Raw genomic sequence first — 16,265 nt, 5'->3', positions numbered from 1 at the left:
GCTGGAGTTTTTCATGGAGCAAGGAGTCAAGCTACCAAAGATGTTGGGGAGGGTGTCCTCCAAAGCGTAGAGCTTAGGAGAACTGGCCTGCCAGGGAAAGGAACTAGGCATTTTGGAGGTGTTTCCTAAACACGACCTCAGGAAAGTTATTTTCCGGAAACCGGAAACCAAACGTCCTCCCCTCTCGCTTCTCCACAGTCTCCAGAGCCAGCGCGCCGTGCACTCCTGCTGGAGCACGGGCTGGAGCACTGCCGCAGCGCTGCGCTGGCAGGTCGCCCCCACACTTGCCCTACTCCCCAGCCACAGGCAGGTGCCTCTGCAAAGCTGTCGCAGCACTCTGCGCTGCCCTCCCTGAAGTTCAGTGTGCATCACTGCTGCTCATTCTCAAACCCTTCCTTTCCCCACGTGGTTCCAGCTGCAGACCCCAGCTGGTGCAATTACTTCAAGGTTGCCTAGCGCCCCCTGGCGGAGTGTGTGGCGCGTCCGACTTGCAGACTCCCACCGCAGGTACAGGGAGCTGCAAAAGGCGTGGTGGCTGCGACGCTGGAGTGAGATAGCTGGCAACAGCTGATGAAGCTGCAGCGCACTCGGACTGGCGAGTACGAAGCCCAGGTACTGCCCCTTCCTGGTAAAACATTTCTGCCAGGCTTTATAAACCTCGCGCGCAGCCTACGGAGGTTCTTCTGCTAACTCCCAGTCCTAGCGGGACCCGCGCCAAGAGGCGCCTGCGAAGCTGCAGGAGGTGGCGGCGCAGGGGCAACAGCGAAAGCAAAGGAAAAATTCCCAGCTGGGCGCGGAGCTCCAGAATGCCGGCCACAGATTTAGAACTTTTATGAGTCGCGCTCTGACGAGCACCCTGTGTGCCCACAAGTCCTCACGAAGCAGAGCTTTTTGCCTTCCTCGCTGCGGGAAGGGGAGTAGGAGTTGTAAGCAGCAGCAGGTGCTGAAAGGCGGGGGTCTCCTGCGTCTTGGAACCGTGACCGATGGAATTTCTTTTCCATTTTCAGCCCAACGCAGAAGATAGACTATCTCCAGATTTCTGAACTCAAATGCTTCCTGAAGCTTGAATACAGACGCATTCAGTGGCACCGGGGGCAGACAGACAGCAAGTGTTCATTTTTAGGGCGCCGAGTCTTCTGCTCGCAAGGAAGAGTTCTGCCCGAAAGAGCCTGTAGCCCTTCTGTCTTGGTTAAGCAGGACCCTGACTCCAGGCGCTGGCCTGGGGACCCTGTTGCAAAGTGGGTGCGTGTAGAGAGAGCAAGGCTTAACCACTTAACCGAGAAATGGATAACGTCCTCCCAGTTGACTCAGACCTCTTCCCAAACATCTCCACCAACACCTCGGAGCCCAACCAGTTCGTGCAGCCTACCTGGCAAATTGTCCTTTGGGCAGCTGCCTACACGGCCATCGTGGTGACCTCCGTGGTGGGCAATGTGGTGGTGATGTGGATCATTTTGGCCCACAAGAGAATGAGGACAGTCACCAATTATTTCCTGGTGAACTTGGCCTTCGCAGAGGCCTCCATGGCTGCGTTCAACACAGTGGTGAATTTCACCTATGCTGTCCACAACGAGTGGTACTACGGCCTGTTCTACTGCAAGTTCCACAACTTCTTCCCTATCGCGGCAGTCTTTGCCAGTATCTACTCCATGACAGCTGTGGCCTTGGATAGGTGAGCTTGCCCTTTGTGGAAATGGGAGAAAATGTCCACAGAGGACCATGGCTTTGTCCTGGGGCTGTGGGATTGGGTTGTGCCTAGTTCAAGGTGAAGGGATTCTTACTAACAGCCAGTTGTTGATGGTGAGACTCTTATCTCATCATTTTCTACTCTATTTTCTCTTTCCTTTTTTTCTCTTTTCACCCATCACCAGTCTCCCTTCCTTTCTTCACACCCTCCCCCTTTTTCTTCACTTAACTCTCTTTTCTTCATCCCTTCACCCCTCATCTCCCAGACATTTTCCTTTCAACTCCTGCTTTGCTTCTTTCCTTGCATTTCTTTTCCTTGCCCTGAAAGCCTGAGGGGGATGCCCAGGGCTTGGCCGAAGTGTGGTTCCTACCTGGGATTTATAAAACCCCGAGGGCCCACTTCTGTGGGGCAGCCTCTTGGTGCCTTCCAGTTTTAGGTATGCCTAGCCAGAATTTATCATTTTTCACCTTTTCCTGAATATTCAGGAGCTTGCTGTTCCTACCTCAATGTTCCAATATTATTTGGGTGTGAAGAGCATTTATTTCACTAGAATCAGAAATACTCAGAATTCTAATTCAGCTTCCTCTACACTGCTACAAGTTCTCTTTCATGAATGAGAGGCAGCTACGCTGTTCTTAAGGCATTCCATAGATAAGGAGCTTACCCAGGAGTGTTTCTAAATCTCTCTTGTAATGTGAGATCAATGTTTTTAGCCTGTCTGAACCCACAGAGAAACATGCTCAGCAAAGGCAATTGAGAACTCTCTCCTTCCTATAACCAACAGGTTAGGGTTTCAGAAGCTGACTGAATGTGAAAAGGTTGGAATTTTCAAACACAGGGGCTAGCACTCTGGAATGAATGGCCCCTCAGGTGGCATGACGGAAATTTGATTATTACAGCACAGCTCTGTTTGTATTAAGCTTCTGTGCGTGTCCTAGGTATCTCATGTGTATACCTATGTGTGCATCAGTGTTAAATGTTTATGGGGGATGTGGAGGTAGGTTTAAAACACCTGCCACTGTGATTTTAAAATGGGCTCTCTGATGGCCTTGCTGAGATAAATGAATGTGAGAAACTCAAAAAAGGAACTAGGAGAAAAACTTCAAAAAAAAATTCCCAAACTACTAAACCCTTTTGTACGAAGATTGTCTATGATTTGCAATCAATTTGAGGTCTTTTTCAGTTTCTGTTGTGAATGGACACTTCTAAGATCAGAGAAGGCTGTTTCCTTTGCATTGGTGTCCAAATACTGATTTCTTAGTTCCATGTAAACCTCCCTTTATGCAGCTCTTATTTGCTTGATATGTTGTGCGTAAGGCAACTTATGGTGAATCCATTATATTTTAAATGTGGAAGGAAGCCAATTGCTCAAAGTGGTAGTGAAATGAATTCTTTAGTAAATTTATCTTTTATGCTACACTGGTTTTCAGATACTCAGTTTGCTGAAAATGAGGTGCACTTGTAAATCTTTCTGTACTGACTTGCTCCTTTATCTCACAGCAGCCCCCTTAAACTTAGAAAACCTAAAGCTTTATATGTAACTGAATATAGGTGCGGTGAAAACTGGTACTTTACACGTGCCATCTTGATGATCCTAAATTAGAAGGAGAGTTGGTATTTTTACTGCGTTGGGACCTTGTGTGAGCTCAAGAGACCTGTCAGTCAGTCAGTCAGTCAGTCAGTATGAGCAGCAGTCAACAACTCTTCTGCTTTGGCTTCTACAGAAAAGACATGTTCCACAGCCCTGCTCTTTGCCCTTGAACTTAGGTTAGGGGCAGGCAAGAAGCAGAGTCAAAGTCTTCACAGGGGACTGGGCAGGGAGCTGCCCTGATGCTGGCATCTCAAGCTCCACTGTTTTTTTCCAAGGCAAACCAGAGACAGGACCTTGCCCCTATGTGAACCCTGCTCAGTGAGGTCAGAGGATCTCTTGTGCCAAAGCTGAAGGAAATGACAGCACCAAGAAATGTCCCCATGTCCCTACTCTACAGATACAGCCCAGGGATGCTATTAATGACATACTCGAGTTTAGAGCTCAAAGTAGGGTTAGGGATTAGGTGTCAGGGCTGTGTCTCCAAGTCCTCCTAGTGTTCCTTCTATTTTCCCTTGCTCACCTTTTGAGCACACAGTGAATTCATCCCCTCAGGCCCTCTGAAGAATGTAGCTCCCCTGCGTTTGTGGTCATCCACTCTGCCCAGTTTTAGAACAGAAGGGGCCCTACACTCTCTCCATATGAATGATCTCTCCCTTCTCCACCATGCCAATGCAGGTTGTGAGAAAATGTTCAGCTACTTTTTGTATGTTTCTTGAATCTTTCACAGATAACCTCTGAATCATCTTAAACAATGAAAGCAACCTGGTTTTTCTGATAATAAAATTAAACCTTGTTCATTGCAGAAAACTGGGAAAGTATGAAGAGCATAGACCCAAAAATGCAAATCAACTGTTACTTTCCTGTGCAAAAATAATGTTTGCTAACTAGTGAATTTCTCTCTTATGACTATTACACTGTATAACTGAGGTCAGATTCTATATAATTTTGTAGATTACTTTTTTCTATTGATATTAATGGAAAATATTAACAACATTTTCCCTTGGTATTAAGACTTATTAAAAAGTCTTACATAACATAATTTTAATGGCTTCCTATTATTCTATTATATGAATGTGCTATTATTACTTTAGGTATCTCCCTACTGTTGGGTATTTAGGTCATTTCTAGATATTTTGCTTTTATGAATAATGCACTACTATACATTTCTGTATGATAATTTTGTTTTTCTTGCTTATCTTCTTAGGATAGATTCCCAGCAGTGGAATTACTGGGTCAAATGAAATGAATTTTAAAAAAACTTTTCCTCCTAATTTTAACAGATTATAAACTCTGAGCAAAGCAAAGAACATGTCTGTTCTCTCTTGTTTACATTATCTCCTCAGCACAAAGCAGAGTCCTTGGCGCCTCACAGTCACTGTGTTTCTTGAATAAGTGAATGAATGAATAAAATAATGCATGCTCCTAGAAAAACATTTGGGAAAATGCATACAATAATTTCAAAAATGTAAAACTTGTCTACAATCCCACTCTGACAGAAAACCAATTAGAATTCTGGAATGCTAGCTTATGCTTACTTTTTTTGTTTCTTATATACACAGTCACTCACACTTTTAAGGATAAATTTTGGGCCATAGTAAAAACAGTTTCAATAGCTCCTTTTTGTTCCTTAACTTTATGTCATGAAATAGTCTTAAAAATAGAACTTTAATGGATGCATTATATTTCATGGCTATAATCATTTACGTAAGTATTCCTCTATTTTAAAATGTGAATTGTTTCCATTTGTAATGATTACAAATAACTTCAAAGTGAATATCCTGGATATAAACCTTTGAGAACATCCCTTGTTCCTTCCTTAGAGAATCTCATTGAAGTGGAATCCCTGGGTCAAACCATCCTGATAAACTCTGCCAAATTTCCTTCTAGAATCAAAATACATGCACAGAAAAAAAATATCAGCATCAGATTTTAGTACTAATGTAAATCTTTTCTATAATCCTTCTATAAAATGGAGAAAGAGAGACAGGGAGATTCAGAGATAGAAGAGACAGAGAAAAATCTCCTTCATAAGAATACTTATTTATTGAGGGTCATGGTTACCTAGAATAAAAAAGTTGCAAAGAAAAATACACCTAAATAAGATTAAGTCTACCTCTAATTAAAATCTAAACAACACTAAGATTTTTACTTTTTGAAACTCCTTAATTTTCCCTCTTAAAATAAAAGTTAAATTTTTTTCCTATTTTAAAAACCAAAAGGTGTGTGAAATGTTCCATGAAATTAGAAGTCTGGGGACACTGAGAAGTGACACCTCCATTTTGCAGGAGCTGGTGATAGTAGTGGGTTCTAGTATGATGGGGCAGTACCAAGAAGGTGGGGGGGGAACCAATCCCTAAGCCCATTAAGAGGGACTTTAAGGACAATAGGCAACCTGGCTTGGAACCAAGCACACAGCAACAGGAGGCTCAGAAAAGCGCCAGCCTGGTAACACCACTTCTCTACCTGGTAGGGGCAGGTATAATCTCTGCAAAATGAAAGGGAAAGGCTGTTCATTATTCCAACTGGTTCTGGATATGTTGTGTTTCAGTAAGAGGAAACATCCAAATGATGATGGTCTCTGAACAATATGAAATGTAGTCAGGACCAAAAATATAGTTGCTCAGACAGGGGTAATGGTGAAGGCAAAAGAAGGAATGAACTCTCTGAGAGAGTAAAACAGGAGCCAAGAGCAAAGAAATACATAAATAACAAAAAAACTCTGTTCATTGATCCTTGATGTCTACCCCACTCTGCCCCAGTCATATGCAGCTACAAGTTTAAGTAGGCTTCTTCCCAGGTCTTCACTCACCCTGCATTCTATCCTTGAACCTCAACTTGTTAACTAGATTTGGATTCCACTGTATAATCCAGGACACTCCTTCCTTCAACCCCACCCACCCAGGGGCCAGACTTAGATTCTAGGATCCTTTGCACTGATTTAGGTGGACCTTATAACCTATGACTAAACAGCCCTGTGATGCTGAGAATAGTCTTTCCCTGGGAGCTTGCCCACCACAACTGCCCTGTCTGTTTAAATCAGGAACCTTGAATGTCTGGGTTGATGTGGATCAAACTCAAGTTTGTTTCATCTTGGATGGGCCATTTAGGCTGCAGGACCTTGCCTGGAGAAATTCAATGCTCACCTACTCCCTGAAGCTGCCCCAGGGCACTTGCCACATCCTCTCTCTGCTCACTGGAGCCCCCCCCCCCCGTGTCCTGAATGCTCAGAGGCTCTTCGTTTTTGTTTTGTTTTGTTTTTTGTTTGTTTGTTTTAAGCTGCCAGAAGCAAAAGTTCAGTTGTGGAGAAATAAAGACTAATTCTCAGTGTGAAATCACATAATGGATATATAAGACTTTTTAACTATTATTATTATTGTCGTTAGCAAATGACAGAATGGGAAAACACTCATTGTTAAACTTGGGAAAAGATCTTCAGTCCATCAAAGGATAATGCCACCAGGTATGATGTTTCCCAACACTGGGCTCATGTCCTTCTTCAAAGGGATTATTCTAAATATTGGGGCAAATAAGACTGACTGAGAGATAACTACAATATAAGGTGTCAGGCAGTGTATTTTATATGGGTTGTACTGACAAATTCTACAGGAAAGGAGAGGAGGAAGTCATGTCCAGCAGTGACAATTAAGGAGACCTCAAACAATGGCAATTGAGTTGGGCTTTGAAGATTACATAAGACATTTAGAGAGGGTGAGAAAGAAAGGTGATGTTACAGGCAAAAGAAGCTGTATAACACAGGTGTGGAAGTAAAAAAGTTGCCCAGGGTTTGCAGAGAATGGCAGGCTGACTCAACTGTAGTAAATTCACAAGTTAATTAGGGAATGAATGGAAGCATTCGTGGGAGGAAAATGAATACAGTTTTTGCTGGAGTTGATGTGAAAATATAATAATTAGAAATGCACAACATGCACAACTTGACAGGTGGGGTTAGAGAGTGAGAAGCCAGGGATCAAAATGTAGATTTAGGAGTCCTCCAAACTATTAGTGTTTGGGAAGTAGAGAACAGCACTTTCATCTGTGCACCAGTTTCCAGAGATGAGGCTCAAGAGTCACAGGAATGTCCTAGCAGGTAACAGGAGGGGTGGAAAAGAAGAAAAAACAGATAAAGATGTAGTGGAGAAATTAGGATCTGTGGAGTGACAAAGGTTAAGAGAAGTGATTTGTGGTTGATTATATTCATTAGTGTCATTAAAATTCAAAGATGACAACACTCAATTTGACAGAGAACATTGGCGACCAGTGAGAGATAGTGTCAGCAAAATATAGAAGGAGGGATAAAATCAGATGGCAGTGAAGGCAATGGCTCTTCCTCATCTATCATCAAACTGTCACTGAACACCTACAATGTGCCAGATGTTGAGGCTGCAAAACACTTCCTTTGCCTTGTGCCATCAGTCTTTGGAGATTGACAAAGTCATGAACACCATTATAACTTAATACAATTAATACTGTGCTGTGGGAGCTTGGAGACTGAGCAGAGCACTTCCTTTGGGAATATAGGACAGGCTTACTGGTAAAATAAAGAAAAGTGAGATGAGGAGGAGGAGGAAGAAGGGAGAAAAGAAACAACAAAGTACAGAAAACAATGTGGAGTTTTAGGTGGCTTTTTTAACTCACTTCAAAAACACTGGATTGGAGTTATAATGATTTGTTAGTGTTTGTCCCTTAGAAACTAGACAGAAGATTTCATGTTAATAAAATTGATGACAATATCTTACTTTTTTTCATTCTCTCCAATCCATTGTCTCATCTAATCCTCAATAACCAGTGGGGACTCTGTTTCTACCTTTGAAAGACTATTGGACACAATTTCTTTTAACACTGACCTCCCAGTCTCCACTCCCTTGTAGCTTGAAGACCTGAAAAATTTGCTTTCATGTGCCTTAGACAGCTGCCTACATATCCTACTTAAAGTGGCTTTTCAATGCTATATCATTAAAGGAAAGCTGTCACTGAAGGCAGAAAAGTGATATAAGGGTCCTATTGTGCAGAGAGGACATTAGAAACCCTTTTGACAATTTTCCACACAAATCAAAATTTAACCCCTAAAACACAACCTAGACAGGGCCTTTGTAAGAATGTCAAATCTGCTGAAAGATTTTTCTCAATTTGTCTCATTTGTTAAATTTACTCAGTTTTGAGTCATTATAAAAATATCCTTTTCTGTTATTAAAATATTACAACCTTGGGGGGAAAGGGTATACTTTTTGTTGAACTGAAATCTGCCTCTGGTTTTGGCTGCTCCTAAAAGGATTTCTGTGTGGCCATCTTTCTGATCCACCCTCCCAGAAGCTTCTCCATCCCCAGTTAACTGTCCCTGGTTTCCTCATCTTTCCATCCTTATTTGTCTCTACTGGCTATTCTCATTTGTTAATGGTTACCTGAGAGGTGAACTAATGCTGCAAACTGCACACTACCCTATAACCATTACTTGGTCTAGCTCAACCTTCTGTAGGGCTGGCATTCTACCTAGTGACTTTGTTGTCCTCCCATATTTAGCGCAAGTGCCATCTCCACTAAGAAGCTGACCTTACCCTGCAAGTCTAGATGAGGTGCCTTCTTCTTTCTTCCTGTGTCATTTATCCATTGAAGTTGTTCCTGTATATAACTTGTTGGACTCTTCCACACCTCCCTGCCTACTATGTTGCAAGCACCATGAAAACAAGAATGCTTTATTTGGTTTTCTGTTCCCAGAAGCTATCCAGTTGCCTGACTCAAAGTAGGTACTCTTTAAAATGTGAGCAGGGTGGTTGAATTGATGTACCTCTCTCCTGTTCATATTAACCAAAATCTGAAAACCAGAACCAACGAATCAGGCAGACCACCAAGCACACCTATGATACTATGCCTCAAATCAAAAGAAAATTATTAGGCCAAATTTAAGACTACCATGGAGTTTTGCTACAATGTAGAATACTCTTAGTTCAGAAACTTTGCTCTAGAAAAATGACATATTCTAATTCACACTCACCTCTTCCACATTCCACTTGACTGGGCCCCACTGGATTCCTCATCCACATTCTGCTCCTAACAGGTATTACACCCAGGGGAATGCCTCTGACTGGGGAGGAGTTTACCATTCCCACCTTACTGCACTCTCTCTAGGCACACTGGAAACAGACATTTCACGGACCCTTTTCTGGCTCAACTGTTGTCATTCTCTGGCTTTTTCTCCAATGCCCCACTAGCCACAGGAAGTGTACTTTCTGCTTTAATTGTCCTTCCTGAGGCAGGACCAACAAAAACCCACTCACCACCCAGCCCTCCAAGTCCTATATCCACAGTAATTATCTAGACACCTAGTTCTTACCATATGATAATGTTAGGCACAGGGAAACCCGAGCAGAGTGGCCTGCAAAAGTCATGCACCTAGAGGACATACTGGAGAACTGGCTTACATTGCCCAAGCCTGCCCTCTTGCCACCTCAAGAGGCTGTGATTCTACCTTGTTCAAAGGGGAAATATGAGGATCTATGAATGAAGAACTTCGGGAATGAATAGATGCTTTAGCGATATCCTTGAGACATAAATCTCAGCATGAGAATTAATGCAGCATATGAACTGCTCTAGGAAATTTGTCTAAGCAGCCTGGAGCCTGATTCCTTGCCTTTCCCTTATATAATTCTTTACTGAATCTACATTCCAATTCAGCTTTATCACTACATTTAATAGTTGGGACTCTCCATGGAGTGCCTTTTGTGTCCTTCATGGAAGAGTACCTTTTACTAACCTTACCTCCAGCCTTTGACAATGGAGTTTAGCAGAGGAAAGAGCACAGGCAGTGGGTTCCAGTAGTGGGTTCTACCATTTACTAGCTGTGTGAACATAGGCAAGACACTTAACCTCTCGGGCATCAATTTTCCCACCTGGTAACAAAGATATAATAAAACTTGCCTTGTAGGGTATTATTTGAAGGAGAGAAGGAAATGGAAAAGGATGGAAAGTTCCTGATTCATTGCTTTACATTCAGTAAGAGCTCAATTAAGAGCAAAGTTATGATTGCTAATAAACCCTGACACACCATTATATTCACATCCTGTCTCAGCATTCCCTGGGGCTCCAGTATAACAGCAACAGGATAAAACACTTATATTCTTTCCCCCTAAGAGTATAGTTTTAAATCCTCCTAAGTCAGTTGGCAAACCATGGTGCTAAATGCTGTCAGCACCCTTCCCCTCCGTGTAGATGCACACCCTTACCTGAAACCCATCTTTTGGATATACCATGGCCCAGAAAAATCAAACCATTTTCTTTTATACCATCTCCAAAACCGCACATTCACTTTCCACATCCTGTGTGTCCCGAAGTCACCGCCGTCACAGGGAAGCACCATTTGCATGTTTAATGCCTGAAGGAGAACTTGGCCATAGCACAAAACTTTTACAGCTGCATGTGTTTTAGTTGATATTCAATTTGTTAAAACGGTTTCTTTAACCTTTGAATATATCTTGTAAGTCATGGGCATTTCCCTATAAATCTGGTTTGTTCATGTTCAGATGTCAAACATTCACTTTCCCATATCCTTTGACTAATGCCCAATTAGCTCTTAAACCTGAGACGGAGTTCTTACTTCTAAATATTTTAACATTTTCCAACTTAATCAATCAAATGATTTTACATATTTCTAATTAGTCACAATATTTTATAAACCTAGCAAATCAAATAATCTTAAAAGTGTAAATATTGCTTATAAACTTGATTATATAAATCTCCCTAAAATTTTCAATTATAATAATAAATGTAATACATCTGTTTTTAAACAACTTAATCTCTAATAGGATGACTTATAAATAGGAGAAAGAAAGTTTTCCTCCAGACTTACATAGTTCTGCTAAATCTAATAAATCAAAACCTCTAAATATAGCATATCAATTTCTCTTAAAACATTTTGACCTCCTAGGAATTAAGTTCACAGATTTAGTAAATGAGGTTCTCATGAGCACCTAAACATTGACTGCAAAATTAATTCATTAAATCCTCCTAAGTATTTCAATTAAAACTACAAATTTAGGTAGCCAATTTCTTTAATATATCAGATTTTTATTTCCAACAGATTAAACACAAATCGCACACAGCGTAACATATACCCATCATTAAAACTCACTGCTATACACATACTTCCTACATGGAAATACCATCTCTTCACTGTCTATTTACTTTTTAAAAAATGTCTTCCCAGAGTTGCAGAGTTATACGAGCATAGGTGGCAGAAGCATCTCCGGAAGGGGCCACTGAGGTTCTATAATCAGGGTCGAGTAGGAGACCCCAATCCATGTGTGCCTTCAGGGGTCTTGCCTAGGGCTGCCGCCCAATGCCCAATGGTGGAGCTCTGCTTGCTCAGCACCCACAGAACCCTCCCACCCCTGGCCATTGGAATCAAGTCCTCCCAATGTGCTCTGTATCTCCTTGGCTTCCTTCAAGTTTTACCCTTTTCCACTTCTCATCTTAACATTTTATCATTTGAATTACACAGATGGCATCATGCAGAGCCGTGCCCCACCCCTAGTTTGCCTCCATCTAGCTACACACTGTGCCCTCTTACATTTTACCTTCTTATCCACCTCCATAGCAGACTTGATGATGGACATGGATAAAGTGCCCCTGTCCTCCACTGCAAAATCACCATCTGTCCTGGATCCTTCAGATCATTTTATCAGACTTTGAAGTCAGGAAAAATACATACCAGAATTTTTCTGTGTATCCTCCTTTCTTGACTTGGATCATCAAAAATGGAGGGGTAGTGCCTGTTGGTTTTGACAACCCCGAGATCTCAGCATGTTTCAACTATGTGTCCAAAGACTCTGTGTGCCCCCTAGGTACAAAGTCTACACAGCAGCTTCTGTTCCCTTGGCATGAAGTCTTCAGCAGTGGAGCCTCTCTTGTCAGAGCCTGGAACCACCTGGCACCCCTTAAATCCTCCAACTGGGTCATAAGATGTTCCTTCTTCAAATCAGCTGGGTTTCCCCTATAAGGACAGAGTCTCATGGCTTTTTCATAGCTCTAAGAGTCTGAGACCTTTGCTTTCCCTCCCTTCTCTGTGGATTTCAGATGATAAAAAGTAGGCAATGCTGTGTTCTGACAGCTCAGCCCGATGTCCTAAACCATATATGAACTGTTGAGCAGCCATCTTTGCAAATCACAGTTGCCTGAGTTCATGCAGGGCGGGTGCTGAATAGTCACGCTATCCCTCTGCCCTCTCTACTAGGAAATACAATTGACACATTTTTCAAAATCTCATGTGCACATTTACTGGCATGTGGGGAGGTTAGGAGCATAAGCTTTAATAATCACCTTGTGTGTTAATTAATTTTATTTTACTGTGGAGAAAGGTCCTCTTGAATAATTAATATGTTGTCCTAAGAGGATTTGTCTGATTCTGAAAATGTTTAAACAAAAGATAATCCCACAAACAGCTGAAATATCCTCCTAAATAGTCCCAGGGAACCAGAGGGGGCTTAAAAATGCCCCCATTCATGACAGGAACGAAAAGGGAAACAGCGATGAGGGTGAAATACAACGAGTTTGTTCAACAGTTTAGGCTCTTCAAAAAGGACTTACATGATAACCTAGAAAGCCTTGCAGTTGTATCCTCAATAGGGGCACCATTTAAATTTGTTCTCAAAGATGGGCCAGTTCCTTTCCCTTCCCATCTGGAATGACAAGGGATCTGGAAGTGAATATGTTAAAGACTCAGCTGGAATATGAGCCAAACCACAGCTGTCATATGTTTTCAGTGGCCCAGTTAGAGCACTGCCAGCCGAAACGCTGCAAAATGCAAGCTGCAAAATGAAAAGTGAAAAAATATATAACCCTTATAGACAGACAACAGTATGCTGATTACCAGAGGGAAAGGGAAGTGGGAGGAGGTAAAGGGGTACTGGGGGAATAAACAGTGATGGAAGGAAACTTGACTTTAGGTAGTGAACACAGTATACAGATGATGTATTATAGAATTGTACCCTTGAAACCTATATAATTGTATTAACCAATATCACTCCAATAAATTTAATTTTAAAAAATGAATGCCCTTTTATAACCTTACATCTAGCTCTTGACAGTGGAGATTAGCATAGGAAATAGTCAGCGGGTTCCAGCAGTGGGTTCTACCACTTACTAGCTGTGTGAACATAGGCAAGACACTTAACTTCTCTGGCCTCAGTTTTCCCACCTGCTAACAGGGATATAATGAAACTTGCCTTGTAGGGTATTGTTTGAAGGGGAGAAGGAAATGGAAAGTGATGGAAAGTTCCTGATTCATTGCTTGACATCTAGTAAGAGCTCAATTAAGAGTAGCATTATGATCACTAATAAACCCTGACACACCATTATATTTGCCGTTCACATTCATTCCTGTCTCAACATCCTTTCTCCCTAAGAGTATAGTTTCAAATCCTCCTAAGTGGGTCAGCAAATTGTGGTGCTAAATGCTGTCAGCACCCTTCCCCTCCATGCAGATGCACACCCTTACCTGAAGCCCATCATTTGGATATACCATGGCCCAGAAAAATCAAATAATTTTCTTTTATACCATCTCCAAAACTGCACATTCACTTTCCACATCCTGTATGTGGGGGTGGCGGGGAGGCAGAAGTACTATCCTCTTCCCTTTCTGGCCATTCCCCTCCAATAATGCTCTAACCAGCACAAGCCTGCATGAAGGTCCTTCCCAAGTGCATGATCTCAAATTACTTCTCAGTACTCTTTGCAGCCCAATCCAATTTAGTAAATTGAGCTGAACCAAGAGAAAAGTAGCTGGTTAAAATCAGCTACTGATTTAAGATGGGGATATTATGAGCTTCCACCTCCTAAGTCTTATTTGTGTTTTAAAATGGCAGTGTGTCCATTTGAGTTACATACTCCTTGAGCAGGGAAGGGTTTAGAGAATCAAGACAAACAGCCCTAGGGATCTAGGGATCTGGTACTACAGAAGTGTCCAGAGTTTGGCTTTTACAACGTGGCCCCATGTAAGTGCCATGGAGACTGCAGGGAAAGCATGAGGGGCTGTCTGCATGAACCCATATTGCTGCTGGGAGATCTTCTCCTGCCAGACTCAGAATTGTTTTGGCCCTGAGGTGCCAGTGAATTCTGCACCTGTGTCTGAGTAATGAATGAAACAAGGTTGAATTTGCTCCTGTTCTTCATATTTCTTTGTAAGTCACTAATTCTCTGACAAATATGTAATATTTGTATAGCTTGGGAGGGTATCACATCAGAAAAAACTTTGGGTCACAGCCCCAGCCAGTGTTTTGGGCCTTGTAGGTTGGGGTGAAGGGCAGCAGTGCAGTGCAGTCCTGTTTAGATGGTCAAGGCTGATTGATTCTCCATGTCTTCAGCATCTTTGGCAATGGATCTGCATTGTGTACAAATCCTGGGGCCTTTCCCAAGAGCTGGGCTTTCTGCCAGAGTCTATCTGGACCCACACTTTATCTAGAAGCTTGCATTCCTTTTTCCTTGTCTGTGCCTTTTGCTTCCCCCTTTCTCTCGACACCTGAATCAAAATTTCTTGCTCCATTTTCTCCCAACTCCTTCTCAGCATTTCGAAAATAGTGTGGTTTCAATAAGTGCCACTGATGAAAAATTGAAATTGGAGCAGACAAAACCCAAAAGCTGTTATGTATAAAACAGTTGAAGAATAGATTTACACAGCAATATTAAAAATGTAAAGTACTATGATTCTGATTAAGCAAATGAGTCCAGATGGGTCCTGAAAAGATTCTTTAAGGCTCTTTATTTAAATAAGAATTTAAGCTACTATGAGTATATCTGATTATAACATTGTGTAAATTTAAAGTGTACTTAAACTACTTTTAAAGAAAAAAATAACTTATCATTTCATTTAATATTATCTGCACAACTGCAAATTCTCTTCTGATAATTTTTAATATACATATTATTAACACTAAAAAGTATTACATTTTCATTAAGGAGATTACAATATTACGAAAAATAGGATGATGAAGAATAAAAGCAAAGTCAGCCCTCATCTCACTGCCCACACACCACTATTGTCACTTCTCAGGCATTATTTCAATACAGGATTTTTTCCCTATGCATGAGAAAAAAAATTTAAATTTAACACAATACAGTATGAAACACTTTCTGTAACTGAAGCTCTGTATGATTATGCTTACTGGTTACAAATTATCACATTTTAAATAACCCCTTATACAGGAACCTGGAAGGTGTTTCTAGCTCTTGCTACAATGTAGTTTGTGATCAATATGTTTTACCTAAACTTGCACACTTGCAAAATTATTTGGATAAATTCTTAGGGAAAAAATCTGTGCAGAGTGATGGACATTTTAAGGCTTTGCTTGATTCCGCTAAGTTGGTCTTCAGAAAGCTTTAGCAATTTGGCAGCATGAATCACAATACACAGACCCACTGTATAGGAGAGCTCCTCTCCCCACATTCCTAACAATTTCAGAAACATTTTTTCCAATTTAAAAGATTTAAAGTGTTATTTATGCTTGTAGTTCTTACTAGTAAGACTGAATAATTTTGTGTATTTACTATTCCTTTATATTTCACTTTTTTGTGTGAATTACCTATTCATAACCCTAGGAGATTTTTAATTAAACCTTTGTCTTTAAGTTACATATGGAATTGCAGAAATTGTAGGTCTAGCCAGAAAAAGTCCAGCCATTGTTAATATAACAAGAATGGTTTGTGTGACATTGATGTAACCTGGCAGCCAAGGACAGTGGACTAGAATGCACAGGTGTGATAAATGATGACTTCACTGTACTTCACTGTCAGTGGGGGCAGTAGACACTATTGCATGAGTATGTGTACTGTGTGGCCTTCGAATTCAAAATGACTGAACAAGTAGAGCAATGAATCTGCATCAGATTTTGCGTTAAGCTTGAACATTCCTCTGCAGAAACTATCCAGATGATTCAGAAGGCCACAGCTATGGGCCACTGGTAATTGGCAGCTACATCACAGCAACACATCCACTCCTGCATC

At 41.5% G+C, this 16,265-nt stretch overlaps 1 protein-coding gene across 1 annotated transcript in view; it reads left to right on the top strand.

The window, feature by feature from the left end:
• Positions 1–205: 205 nt before the first annotated feature.
• The window catches only part of TACR1 (tachykinin receptor 1), a 158,099-nt gene continuing 142,039 nt past the window's right edge, over positions 206–16,265 (top strand). The window contains exons 1-2 of the mRNA XM_036028205.1: positions 206–612; positions 1,008–1,672. Coding sequence (XP_035884098.1) covers positions 1,284–1,672 — 389 coding nt within the window. The 5' untranslated portion in view covers positions 206–612; positions 1,008–1,283. The remainder of the gene's footprint in view (positions 613–1,007; positions 1,673–16,265) is intronic.

Source organism: Phyllostomus discolor, chromosome 6 (genome assembly GCF_004126475.2).
Source record: "Phyllostomus discolor isolate MPI-MPIP mPhyDis1 chromosome 6, mPhyDis1.pri.v3, whole genome shotgun sequence".
Classification (NCBI taxonomy): Eukaryota; Metazoa; Chordata; class Mammalia; order Chiroptera; family Phyllostomidae; genus Phyllostomus; species Phyllostomus discolor.
This window is presented reverse-complemented; position numbering and strand designations above follow the sequence as displayed.